Below are 14,907 nucleotides of genomic sequence, written 5' to 3'. Positions count from 1 at the left end.
GTCCACATTATTGAGGACCTGCTGTCCTTTAAGAAATCTATACCGTAGTTTCCATCAGCACTTATGTTGAGAATCAATATTTAGACTATTCTATCAGCGCTTATGTTGAGTATCAATATTTAGACTATTCCATCAGCGCTTATGTTGAGATTCAATATTTAGACTATTCCACCAGCGCTCACGTTGAGAATCAATATTTAGACTATTCCACCAGCGCTCATGTTGAGAATCAATATTTAGATTATTCCATCAGCGCTTAGGTTGAGAATCAATATTTTGACTCTGTGTATGCAAACAAAAAAGTAAAAACGAGGAAAACACTTACCCCCGTCTGCGTATGTCTCAGATCCATAACCATCCTGCAGTCCATTGGCCCACGTGCCATCGTACTTGGCACCAGACGAAATGCACTGCCTCACACCATACCGACCCTTGAATCCATCGGTCCACTCTCCCCTATATATCCAACGGCCCCTTGTTTCTAATCCAAGTCCATGTCTTTTACCATTTGACCACTGTCCTTCATAAGAGCTACCTGTTGGCCACGTATACACACCACACACTTCGAATCCTTGGGACCAAGATCCACTGTACTCACCCTGTCCCTTTGGGCCCGTGCACACACCGTGTCCGTGGGCCTTGCCATCTTCCCACCCTCCACCGAAGGTGCCCCCGTCGTCAAAGTCAAAGCGTCCACCGCCGCCACCCCCTGACTGAGTGGGCGCGTGGACGAAGAGGGTGGTCGTCATGAGTGGCCCATGGGGATGGTGGCCGACGCGCCGTCTTCATCAGCATCTTCTTTCACGAATGCCACCCGTGCCAAGAAAGATTCTTTATTTTTAGTTCCACGGTTGGAGGAAGGGGAAGCTTTTTTTATCCTCTTCAGAATCTCACTTCAAGCATTCACCTCACCGCCACTGCTAGATGATAGAGGCAAATAAATTTCTTTGAATCGAGACAAGTTTTTAATACTAACATGCATAGAATTCACACTTGATTTTTAACTCCCATGGGAAGCTTTTTTTTTACATGATTTCTTTCAACTCATATATTTAAATCCTTTTTATATAAAATGCAAACTACATTAATAACTTAATGAAGTATATATACTTGTGACTTTCGATTCAAAGGCACGGAATTACATTTAAAGCTCGATTTCTTGAGTAAAGGGGGAGAAAAAAAAGAAATTTTCATAACTGGTTCCGTTGAACTCAAGAGCATAGAATTGCAATTAATGATTAATTTCTTTCATAAGAAATGTATTAAATTACATTGAAAATTTAATAAAATTTCTATAACTGATTTTTTTTGTGACTCATATGCATAGAATTCCGTTAAACCCTTTCCGACGCAATGTTTCCAGTCTGGCAACCCTTATTAAAAAAGAAATATAATCCGCCAAAATTGTTAAACTTTTTACCTCTAAACATTTACCGTTTTTTAACAATCACTAATTCTTGAACAACATAAAGTTCTCCTTAAAATTACAGTAAATATATATACCGATTTAAACCTGATTATAGCTCGAAGGGCTATTTGCTTGTCCATCTAAATTGAATTTTATAAAACTAGATTACAACTAGAATACAATTTTTACAGGTTCAATTAGAATAAATTTTTACAAAAAGCATGGTAAGTTGGTAATCCTATGCTCGTTGATTTTCATCAACTCTCAATCAATTGTATATAAGATAAATATTGTAAAAAGGTTTTTACCTTAGCCAAGTTTAGTTTTTTGTACAAATAAATTTAGTGTTTTTTCAGTATCTCATGATGTTTATTATTTTATTTTATAACCGTCGTTGAACAGCCGACTCCAATTTTTAGGTTTGCAACTACTTATGTTCAACTCTGTAGCCTTGTAATTTTGAACCCAATCCAGAAGACAAGAGAACTCTTCGATCAAGTATTGGGAGAAGTTTGCCTTCGTGGAGGACTTTTTGATGGAATTATTAACCTTTTTTTGCGTTACATGGAGACAAGTCGATATATATCAAAACGGAAAAGAGTAAAAAACTGGTAACAAATAAATTTCATTTTTATCTTTTTTCCGAAATAATAAAATATCTATAATTAACCAATATATTTTAACGGGTACAATTTATATATTGAATTGCTTCGTCCCCAAGCAAAAACTAATAACAATGAGTTGTTTACTGCTAAGAATAGATTTACTCCTCATAAAAATTATCTATTATCGATACAGTTCCACGACCAGTTTTTTCTCTTTTCCGTCTCTCTTACAGGCCTGTCCGTGTTTGTTATTAAAAAAACTTTAAAAATTATGTGAATAAATTACTTTATTACAAGTTAATACCGAATCGAATGTTTAAACACGCTTCACACCTTTGCGGAACAGCAAATCCCTGTTGCAAAATTTAGCCAGTCAAGACATTAGCTGTTGCAATCTCAGTAAGGGGATTCTTTCGGAAGATGCATACTTTTTTGATGAAAGAAAAATGGTTACTAGCAATTGGTGAACGCTTAGAAGCAAATAGTTTTACATTTAGTTTCATTTTATAACCGGAGTTAAACAGCCGACACAATTCTGAGTTCACGACTATCAATGTTTAACTCCATAGCCTTGTAATTTTGAATCCAATCCAAAAGACATGGGGACTCGTGGTTCAAGCATTAGGAGAAACTTCACGGGAGACTTTTTGATCGAACTAACACGCATTTGCGTTATATTCAAAGGAAAACCACGAAAGTTTAGCTCGACAGCAAGGAGATTTTAACCCATGACCCGTCTATCACTGAAAAAAATTTATGTCAGTACTATGGTTTGTGCGAGTTGGGAGTAGAAATCGTATTGACCTACCAATGCTGGGATTCGAACCTGCGTCACTTCATTGGGAGGCGAGCGCTCTATCCTCTGAGCAACCGTTGCTCGTTTCACATTTCCAGTGGTTTCTAAAATATTTGAATTAAGTTTTGCAAAACTGGCAAACACTGCGAAGGAAAGTGTTAAAGGGTGTAGTTACATCTTAACGCTAATAATTCACAAAACTCAGACCAACTCACATGTTTTTTCTTGCATTTATGGTTGGCAGCAGACCGGAGATTGTGTAGTTTTTGAATGTTCAGCAAATTTTGAAAAATGAGAGTAAATTGTGGTTTTATTTGTGATAAAATCAATGACAGAAGACTCCAGCTACACGTAATGAGTGAGTTTACTTATCCACATTATTTCTGATGATATAATTCTTTTATTTTTCGGTCTATGACAGCGGACATCGAAGTCTAGCTAAGCTTAGCTATTAACCCCAGTATATACGAGAAAGCAAAATCATAGTCGATTATTTGCCAAGTAATTTCAATATTATTGCTGGATAGAGTTCACAAGCTGATCATAGTCTATTTAATACCAAATACGTTTCAACCCACTTTTATTTTCCAACCGGACTCTTATTTTCAGAACATTGGGAAAAGTGCTTTAATGGAAAATGTGGTAGCAAGTTTGCATGAAAACTAAATGAAAAATTTCCCCAACCAGCACCTAATTTGGTTACAATTTCAGTCCAAGATATGTAATTCTACATTATTGAATTATTCTGGCGGATATGAATATCCAGCATCACCAATTGCAAGTGCTTCAAAAGAAAACATTGAGTTACCAACTCTGTAACATTTCAAACAGGAGATATCCTCCTAACATGGAGCATTGGCAATTTAACGGTTAACCTTCAGGTAAACTGTAAATGTTGACACAAAATTTTATAAATCAGTATCCATATTGATCACAAATTCTTATATAACCGTTATCCTAGACTTCTAAATTCTTTAACATTTGTGAAACGTTAGAAGAAAATAGTTTTACATTTTTAGTGGTACGCAATACTTTTGGAATAAATTTTACCAGATTAGTAACACTGCACCGGAAGGGATTAACCCTTCACAATGGACAAAGTGGCATTTGATCCATACGTTTGAATAATTCATGTATTTAGTGGTGAGCAAAGTCAGTCCAAGTCCATTTTATAAAATTGAATAGAATTAAGCTTAAATTTCGTTACCACTAGAAAAAGTTTATTTACGAAGCATTGCAAGTTTGCATTCCTACTTGGGTTCCACAAGGGATAATCAATATCGTTGTGGAACATGAAGACCCTCTGCCAATGGAGGGTTTTCATAGTATTCAACAAGGTAAAGTATTTAAACACAATGCGACTTAATGTGGAGGGTAGTAATTATAATTAATAATGTTTTTTTGAAAAAAGTGGTAACTAACTGAAAAGTGTTCTTATATTTTAAATTGATGCAAGAAAGTATATCGCATTGAGTTCCGAATTTTAAGCTTTGACATCTGTTTCTTGAAAGGTAGCGACAAAGGAATACATGAAAGTCTACTTTAGGAGTTCTCAATATTTTTTTTCTCGTGCGCGAGAGCTTTTTTTCTGTATTGCGATATCGTTTATTGAATTTGATTGCTGCATTGAGCTTTTGATTTCCTTTCAGCCTAATATTTTAAGACTTTCTGAATGCAAAATCAAGGGAATCAGTAAGTCTGTTCTTCATATAATATGCTAATTTTGCACAATATGCTAATTTTATAACAGTTGCAGGGTTCGAACACACCTGGAAAAAAAGCTGGTATCAATTTTGTTTTGAAGAAGTTTAAAAACGCTCCGTTTTAGATTTCACCTTAGAATAAAATATTCAAATAAATCATGATCGTCATATAGTTTTACCTGGGCGCACGAGGCCGTTTACGACCTTTTTCATTTCCAGGGTTCATACGCACCTGGAAAAAATTAAAAAATGGTAGTGGCATTTCATACTATCTGAGATTGGTCCAAAATATGGAAAAATTTAGAAAGTGGTGATAAATGTTTTATGAAGTTGTCGTAAATTTTAGGAATTCAGCTGGTCAGCTGTAATACATATATTTAACTTTTGGTCTATAGGAACTATACGAAACATTTTGCTATATTGATCTTTGTCTACCAACTTTTAAATTTGTCTAGAATATTTCTTCCTTGAATTTCTACAAAAGTGAGCAGCCATTATCCCGAGCTTGATGTCTTCTTTCAAGTTTTCAAATGTAAAAGTTTTATCAAATCTTGTCACAATTAAAGAAATTAAAAAAAAATATTTTTTATATATTTATGTATAAAAAAATATATATATTTGAAATAAGCTATGTCCTCAGTGGTAGGTAGATCTTGGGTTAGAGTCCCCTTGCCGTCAGGCTAACCATGGGAGGTTTTCAAGATTTTTCGTCGTAAACCCAGAATTGGGCTGGCTGTTCAACGACGGTTATAAAATATTATAGAATAAAGTTGATGTGAAGAGCTAGGTCCAAAATGAGATTGCATGCACGCAAAAGATGACTTAAAAGGCAAGTTATTTATGTGTCTGAATGAACTCGATCTTAAATAAAAAAGAACTTTTATTTTTTTTTTAACAGAATTGCAATCGCTTTTTCTGTTAAAATCTATTGTGATTTGCTTTTTTGCTGTTTCTCTTTTTTAAAATACATTATCACACAAAATTTTGGAAACAAAATATAAATACGATTCACTACACAATGAAGAAAATTGCGATCCCCGTAAGGCGATCACAGGTTCCCCATTGGCAAAATGGTTGCTGTCTAATTTCCTTTGGAAGAGAAACTTTATTTTTTTAAATTGACTAGATATAATGGTTATCAAAACCATTGTTAGTTTAATTTTGCCAGTTATCAAACACCTCATCTCGAGATTTATTTGTTTTAATTGATTAGATTGATAAGGTCCTCATTATAAGTTTATATTAATTAGATATATAATGGTTATTAAAACCATTGTAAGAAATCATTGTTACTTTAATTTTGACAGTAATTAAAATTTTCATTACAAGATTTATTGATTTTAATTGATTAGTTTGATTAGGTCCTCATTATTGGTTTAAATGGATTAGATATAATGGTTATCAAAACCATTGTAAATCTTATTTATTTAATCAAAAATAGAATGGAGAAGCATAAAACTAATAACCAGTTAAAAAATTCTCTCTTAAAAACAGGAGAAATTAAAATATAAAATTATATTAATCAAATACAGTTCTCGAGTGAGATGATCTGTTTTATCTTTTTACCGGGTTTCCACTATCTGGAATAAATAAATTAGTTATTGCTAACATTTTTCAAAACTACTGAAAAATGTTAAATTTAGCATTCATTTGGGAATAATGAAATTATTCCCTAGGTATTTTTTTGCACTCATTTAATTTAAACTAAACATTTATTGGTAGCTTAAAACATCTAGATTAAAATCACTTTTGCTACCACTTTAAAACATTTTCCAGACCGTGGGAACCCTATTATAGCTTTAAAAAAATATTAAACTGAAAAAAATATAAAGCTTTTAAAAAATATAAAACTTAAAATCACTTTTGCTACCACTTTAAAACATTTTCCAGACCGTGGGAACCCTATTATAGCTTTAAAAAAATATAAAACTGAAAAAAATATAAAGCTTTTAAAAAATATAAAACTTAAAATCACTTTTGCTACCACTTTAAAACATTTTCCAGACCGTGGGAACCCTGTTAAAGCTTTAAAAAAATATAAAACTAAAAAGATATAAAGCATTAAAAAAATATACAACTTAAAATCACTTTTGCTACCACTTTAAAACATTTTCCAGACCGTGGGAACCCTATTATAGCTTTAAAAAAATATAAAACTTGGTTTAAAACTATTATTAGTTAAGTGGTTTTAAAATAAACAAGTGGTACAGTTCTTCTTCCCACCGTCATTGAATGGGTTTAATATATAATCGCGATCTCATCAGTCTTTTTGCAAACTACAAATAGATCAAGATGAAGAGGCAAGTGCCACAATGCAAACATTCATAAAATCATATTCACATGAATCATCAGTGTTTTTGCTTAAACGGTAGAAAATTTATTCCAGATCTTAGAAAATTTTTGTTTTATTTATTGATAATGTTAATAGTATATTATGGTGGTTAGAAGGGTATAAACAAATAAACAAAATGATTTTGAATTTCTTTTACTTTCTTAGGAGTATGTTTCGTCCTTAAAAGCAATGCGCGCAACACTGAAAATGTTTATTTTCTTAGTTCACTATGTTCCTGAATTTCATTTTGGGGTTCAGTATCGAGTCTTGATCCGCAAGTAGTGAATCTATTACTATTTTTAAAAATTCTTTTATTCCGGAATAGCATCTTAAATAAAACCATAAAAGAAGAAACTCAACAAATATAACTTATAAAAAATGTATTTGAAATGAGTGAATGAAGTTATTTCTAAATTAAAATATATTTATCCTATCACTATTTCATGAAAAATTTTAAACTGTTAATGTTAAAAAAAATTATTCATCGGTAATAAAACATTGAACGATAAACCAAAATATAGTATCAATAAATAAAACTTTAAACAGATATTTAATAACGGAGAAAATGATTATCTTTTAAATAACATAATTAATTTTCATTATGATTCCACGAGATATGGAAATATACAATCAACAAATAAAATTTGAAAAATATTTTTAGCGTTGTTCAAAAGATTGTTTCTAAATTAGTTATTTGACTTCTCTCATAAATGGAATTATGAATACAAATATTTAATAATGGTGAGAATGCATTTAATAATTTAGATAAAAAAGATTTATTAATGGTAAAAATAGTTGTTTCTAAATAAGAATGCTTGATTTCGACAATCATTCTCCCTTAAAGGAAAATACAAATAATATACTTAATAATGGTGAATATACATTTACTAATGTATCAAAAAATATTTAATAGTGATTAAAATATTTAATTCTAAATTAAGATACTTAATTTCCATAAATGAAAATATTCAATCAGTAATTAAAAACTAGAAATATATATTTAATAATGAATACAAATATTTAATAATGAATACAAATATTTAATAATGGTGAGAATGTATTTAATAATTTATATAAAAAAATATTTATTAATTGTGAAAATAGTTATTTCTAAATAAGGATGCTTAATTTCGCCAATCATTCTCCTATAAAGGAAAATACAAATAATATATTTAATAATGGTGAATATATATTTATTAATGTATTAAAAAATATTTAACAATGATTAAAATATTTAATTCCAAATTAAGATACTTAATTTCCATAAATGAAAATATTCAATCAGTAAATAAAAATTAGAAATATATATTTAATAATGATAAATATGAATCTTTCTATAAAAAAAGACAATTAGTTTACCCTCTCAGGGAAACAACATTGAGGTATAAATTAGGCCATAATCACTTTCATTTCATTTGAAGATTCGCTCCAAGGCAAATGACCCTCACTTTTCAACGAGAAATCATCGACGCTTTCTCCTCACCTTCATTGTGAGAAAGTAAACAAAGCAAATTTGGGATATTTAATAAAAGCAAAGAGCCAATTAGTAACGACCTCTTCGATTCATTAAATTATCTATAAAAAAAATGGTTTATTCTCCTTGTTCAACCCTCATGAACTCATGCATTCAGCGCTGTACCCAAAAAATCATAACTGACATAAAAGACAATCAGAAATCGAGTTGTGTTGTATGCATGCTGATTCCTTTCACTTTATATATTTCAAACTATTCTTTATCGTTTGCAAAATCTTTCGCACTACAAGAATTTTTTTCATTCTTGTTGTATATAAAATTGGGGCAGACATGTTTTCTATGTTAAGAAATTTGTATTTTTTTCTGTTTATTGTTTAGTTGATACTTATAAGGCAGTAGTTTAACTCTTACAGTTTAAAGCTTACAGTTCTTTGAGATTTGTTGCAGTTAAGAGTAAAATTAAAATGTATCTACAAGTGGTAAGTGAAACTGTTTAATAAATGAAATTAATTCTATCTTTCAGGGGGTATGGAATACAAATATCTTGAAAATGTTTCGACTTTTAATTATTTTAAATAATTCTATTAAGCTAGTTCTTTTCTAAATGATGTAAAAATTACGATATTATCATATTTAGAAAGCTAGATACATTTAAATTGTATTTCCCAAAGCGCAATAACTTCAAATAACTGAAGTTTGGAAAACGGAATCAAATATCTATTTTCTTAAATAAGCATTTTGAGCTGTGGTCAGCATGAACTTGCTACCGACAATAGAATTTTCCATAAATTAGTTTAGCATTTTGGACATTAGGAGGGTAAAGAAAAAAGAAACACTCAATTTTTACAAAACCTGAAACTTAGAAGTACTTTTCACAGAGAAATAGTAATGTGAGCCCACTCTCTCCCCACCTTTTTTTTTAATCGTTGTTATTCTAAAAGTGCCGAAACGGCTCTTTTCAAGATCAATAAAAGCGACCAAAATATTTTTTAAATTGGAAAAACTTCTAATTACTGCATTACTCTTGAATTTTTTTTTTTTAAAAAAAAGTTATTTTTAATTCTTGAAGGAAGAATAATTATTTTATGGTATTGCCTTTCTAATAGGGTAAAAAAGTGCTCCCTGGTACTCAATAAGAAACTTGAAAGATATTTTACTGATTAATTAATGTATTCAATTCTCAGACGTACTCGAAATCTTCCAATCTTTTTTCAAAAAAAAATGTAATTTTTTTTAGTGTTGAAAGAATTATCTCAAACAAAGTAAATTTTTGCAAACAATACGATATTCAGTGAAGAAGATAATTTTGTTTCCAGAAAGTCGAGCAGATGATATTTCGCAAATTTAAATGACTAATACCAAAATTAAACGAAAGAGGTCAAATAACTTCTTTGCAATAAAATTTCGAAAAAAATTAGTATCTTGAATCTTCTTTTTTGTATTAAGATGCAAATAGAAAAACTTAACTGAATCTGCTAAATAGTTTCCATGCAAAGAAAATTTTCGAGAAATTGGTATTTTGAATTTTTATTTAACAAGAACTATTTGACCGATTTTATTTATATTTTGGATTTTTTTCATTTAAAATTCGCAGTTAAAATTAAGTGAAAAAATTTATACCTTCCAATTTATAATTTTTACATCACAATATAGCAATAAAAATAGCAAATTATAACTTATAAATTTTATTTCTCATGGAATTATCTTTGATTGTTTAAATTTAAAAATATGTACAAGTAAATTTTTTTTTCCTAGTCATTTGTTTAAATGGTTCTGGAAGCACGAGGAAATTAAGGGTTCAAACTTTTAACAGCTTTTTGCTGATCTATCTATTGCGTCCGTATTTTAATTTTTAGATTTCGGAAACTCACTTCAATTGTAAAATGTCAAAAATTCTAGTTGTTCGAATGCAAACTTATTCAGAAAAAATGTTACTGTAACTTATTTCGGAACTTACTTTGATCTTTTATTTTGCTCTATATTACATTATTTATAAGTTTTTTCGGTCATTTTTATTAATTTTCTAATTTTCAACCCTTTTTTTTAATTGATTTTTATCAATTTTGATTGCAAGAATTTTTTACTTATGAATTAACTTGTTTTTTTAATTTTTTTTAATATAATTTATTGCAAATTCTGTCTGTATTAAATGTTGTATTTTAAAAGTGCCCCAATAACAGGTATTGATATTGATCTGAGTTTTTGAAGATATAAGAATTTGCTTTCAGGCGAACGATTTTTTTGGATATCAAGAATATCAAATGAACATTTGATTTTACTATGTAATAGTCATGCTCTTAGGATCGTAACAAAAGATTGATAAATTTTTATAGAATAGAAGCGTTTAGACATTTTTGAACCAGGAGAAGCTATTCCGTACAAATAAAAAAACGTAATAAAATAACAATAATGAAACATTGAACACAAAATTTTTCTCATCAATTTTGCAGGATTGGAAATTTTTTTTCTTCCAGAGCAAGAATAATTGTTTTGCAAGTATATTTTTTTGAGGTATAAAGTGGCTAAGTGGTTGTTACTTAGACTTGTGGCTTAGTGGCTTGTGGTAAAGTGGCTTAGTGGTTGTTATTTTAGTTAGAACTGGATAACAACAAATGAAAAAAAGTGTAATTTTTTCCAATTATGAATGCTAAGAACTTCAGAAAAAAAATCAAGAAAAAAAATTCGTGAGACCGTTAAAAAATGCAAAAATTAAACCAGTAAAGTCAATTACTTATGATTTAAAGTGAGAATGAAATTTTAACTTTTAATGTCAAAAATATTAGATGTGTTCAGTGTTGAGGTTGCAAAATTTTACACTATGAGAAAGTTAAAAATTCCAACCTTCTGTGATTTACATACTTGTTTTTTTTCTTCTTCTTTTTTTGAATGGCAAGTAAAAGCGTTGTAGAAACTTTTATTTGTAACCGCATTTCATTAAAATTCTCTAGGTATATTTGAAAAAGATTAAAATTCTGTTGACTTTATACTGTAATGCGAAACGTAAGAGGGTGATTGAAGATCTGAATCATTGATGAATGGCATTAGTATTTCATATACCTAAAGTCAGTGGTCGAGAAAACTACATTTTCTTTTTAGTTAACTACAACTACAACTACTTTATTACAATTGTAGATAACAACAACGTTTTTTAAATGTAGCAACTACAAACTACTTTCGAAATTTAGCGACTACTCCGCTACTTTTAGAAGAAAAACTTAACTGGAGAACCTAATTTTCACCAATATTCCAAATGATTTTGAATAACAATTTAGCTTGGTTAAATGTGAGGAGATATTAAGAGGTTTTAATTCATGTTTACATAAAATAGTTTTTTTTAAAATTCTAAATCACTTCTTACGAATTCGTTCTTTTAACTTTCAAACTATGCTTTTCTCGATAGTGATTTAAAAAATGCTTGGAAATTATCAAATATTTGTGATTTATGTGATCAATACTTTTTTACATCCTTCAAAAAATAAAGTGCAGAGCGAAAAACAAAAAACGGACCACCCTGAATAACTTTTGATCTAATGAATGGATTCAATCTTAATGGTTTGAGGGGGTGACCTCAAATATGCTAATTAATTAATGCAGGCGATATTTTAAATAACGATATCAGACACAAAAACCCTAGTTCCTGTGAAATCGAATTTTTAAAAAGTCGGATGTTTAAAATTCAATTTCTGAGGATCGATTTCACACCGACTTTTCCGAGTTAGATCTTATTAAAGCTCGGCCATGCATTCTAATTGCGTACATTGACTTCGACCACTGCGTAAAGTAATACAGCAGCAGCAAGAAATGATCTGCATTCAGAATTTTATTTCATTCCTTTATTTTTTTTTTAAAATCAAATTTGTAAACATTGTCTTCAGCACTAACTGCCTCTTCCCCACTTATTGTTTTACAAATGTTATACATCAATTAAATTTTAAAGTAGTCTGATTATTTTTCTAATTATGTTTTCGTTTAAAACCATCGATTTTAAAACTCCTTCCAGAGGATGCGCCACTGGCTAGCACAAATTATTTACAATATTCAAAATTCACTACTCGAGACCTGAAAACTATAACTATAGGTGCAGGAAAATGCGATCATTAAATTAAAAGTTATTCAGCGTCTTTCGTTTAACTTTCCCCCCATGTTTTTCGCGTTTTTCTTAATTACATAAATAAATCTTTATGAGTAGTCATCTTTATGAATAGTATATTTATAAAGATGATTTTTAAAAAACAAAACAGAATCATGAGATTTAAATCAGCAATTTGTTTTCTGCCTCTATGAATTAAAATTGTCCATTAAAATAGAAAGAACGACGAAGGGATATTTATAATTCTAAACTCTTTTAAGAATAACCACACAACATAATTAGCTGAAGTTTCTTTTTTTTTCGAGATGCCCAAATAATAAATCATTAACCAAATAATAAATCAAAAAATAATTAATCATAATTATTTTTCTTTTAGGTTATTGCTTTGATGGTCCTCCTGTCTGGAGTACTCGGAGGAGTGTATCACCCTTACTATCATCATCACCATCACCATGACCATCACAAACACCATCCTCATCCTTATCATCATCACCACCACCACCACAAGGGTTACCCTTATTACGACCACCATCATCACCACCACAACGGGTATCCTCACTATTATGATCATCACCACCATAAACACCTGCATTATAACCCTTATGGGAAATACTATTACTATCATCATTAAGAAGTATAGTTTGAGTTTTAACATAAAAGATTTAAGCAATTATAACGAATAAAATGTACTGTGTGTGGTTATTGTGAGAATTAAATTTTTATTTTTTAGAAAATAATTTCGTTTTTAATATAATTGTTAACTTGCACAATTAAATACATATTAATCACGGATAGTAAATATCCACTAATTGTATAAACACGTTTCCTTTCTGATGAAGTTGTGGAAAAAAATAATAGCAGTTATATTTAATAATATCCACAGTTATATTAATAACTCCATTTGCTCCAGAAATTATAAAGATAGAAAAAGTAGAGAAGTTTCAAGTACTCAAAAATAGGCGCTCCTTCTCAAGACTCGATAAACATGAATGAGGCAAATAAAAATAACTGGAAACAGAAAACGTTAAGTCACAAAAAAAAAATTAAGATGAAAATCAGGGCTTGATGTATTTCCCAGAGCTATGAAGGAGACGTGGGTATCTTATGTCATTATTTTGTTGAACGGCATCAATACGAATGAAACAATATTCCAGATCACCAAGATCTTGATGATCTGGATTCTGGAATGTTGTACTACTCCATAGCTCTTAGAAATACAGTTTGTCCTGATTTGTCTCCCTTGGCTACCCAGGTTTTTTTAAAGCTTGCTTATATTCTAGTTATCGAGTGTATAGTTATCTACTGTGTAGTTATGTGTTCTAGTTATCTTCTAAAGCATACGTACATGCACATACGCACGTGAACATGCGAATATGGTACGTGAAGTGAAGAGTTTATTCTCTGAAATACCGTTTCAAATCTCATGTTCACATGCGTATGTTCTAAAATTGTGTATGTCTGCTTCTTTTAAGCTGGACATTTAACTTCAAAACGCATGTACGTACGTGAACGGTTAGGAATATGAAACGGTATTGCTATTTATAGGGCAAATTTGGGAAATTTGCTATTTTTATCAATGGCCACTTTCAAAACACGAAACCATTTTTTTAAAAATTTAAAACGATTAAAAGAGCTGTTGATATTAATGATGCGAGTCATTCCCAAGTAAAAATTTTTGATGGTTTTCCATTGATGGACCAAAATAATCTTGATGGTAACCAACATAAGCATTCATCAGCCGAATGTAGGAAATCGGACAGATTTATGATGGTCCATCATAAAAATAGCAACTTGTTTTGATGGTTTTTTCATGTTGAACACTCAGAAATTTCCATCATATTTTCTTAGAAATCAAATGTTGGAATGATCATGAACCACCATCCCCCCAATGTAGAAATTCGGACAGATTTATGATGGTCCAATATAAAATAAACCGAATTGTTTTGATGGTATATTCCTAAGAACCAACAAGAATTCCCATTAAACTATCATGGAAATGCATAATTGGAACCATCACGAATTTCCACAATAGTATCTTAGAAATCAAATGTTGGAGCAATCATGAACAACCATCATTCGAATGTTGGAATTCCGACTGATTTATGATGGTCGAACGTAAAATAGACCAGTTTAATTTGATGGTATATTCCTGTAGAACTTCTTTTAAAGCATATTTCAAAATAAAGTTTTTTTTCTAAAATAAAGAAAAATTATAGGAAACAAACGCGGAATTCCTGTGGTTCACAGCGGGCTGTGGCGAGAATACTTCTGTTTTTTACATAAAAGAAAGTTTTGAAAAAAAATTCAAACGTGAAAAGAAAACATATTTTTTAAAAAAGTTTTTGAATAACCTGATCAAATACCTTATATTATTACCTTATATTATTATAATATATATTATTATATATATTATAATATTATAGCCGTCTTCGAGCAGCCGACCCAGTTTTTGAGTTTACGACTACCAATGTTCATCTCCATACCTTTGTAATTTTGAAC

The 14,907-nt window shown here is 30.2% G+C and overlaps 1 protein-coding gene and 1 long non-coding RNA gene across 2 annotated transcripts in view; one reads left to right on the top strand and one right to left on the bottom strand.

Moving 5' to 3' along the window:
- The window catches only part of LOC107445807 (junctophilin-1), an 85,346-nt gene extending 84,518 nt beyond the window's left edge, over positions 1-828 (bottom strand). The window contains exon 1 of the mRNA XM_071177552.2: positions 326-828. Coding sequence (XP_071033653.2) covers positions 326-749 — 424 coding nt within the window. The 5' untranslated portion in view covers positions 750-828. The remainder of the gene's footprint in view (positions 1-325) is intronic.
- A 7,871-nt stretch (positions 829-8,699) lies between these two features.
- LOC147813485 (uncharacterized) lies at positions 8,700-13,111 on the top strand. Its single transcript, XR_015432266.1, has 2 exons — positions 8,700-8,797; positions 12,785-13,111. It is a non-coding gene; the product is annotated as an uncharacterized LOC147813485 (long non-coding RNA).
- Positions 13,112-14,907: the final 1,796 nt, after the last annotated feature.

The sequence above is a fragment of the Parasteatoda tepidariorum genome, chromosome 3 (assembly GCF_982258835.1).
Source record: "Parasteatoda tepidariorum strain Cologne lab strain chromosome 3, Ptep-v5.0, whole genome shotgun sequence".
NCBI lineage: Eukaryota > Metazoa > Arthropoda > Arachnida > Araneae > Theridiidae > Parasteatoda > Parasteatoda tepidariorum.
This window is presented reverse-complemented; position numbering and strand designations above follow the sequence as displayed.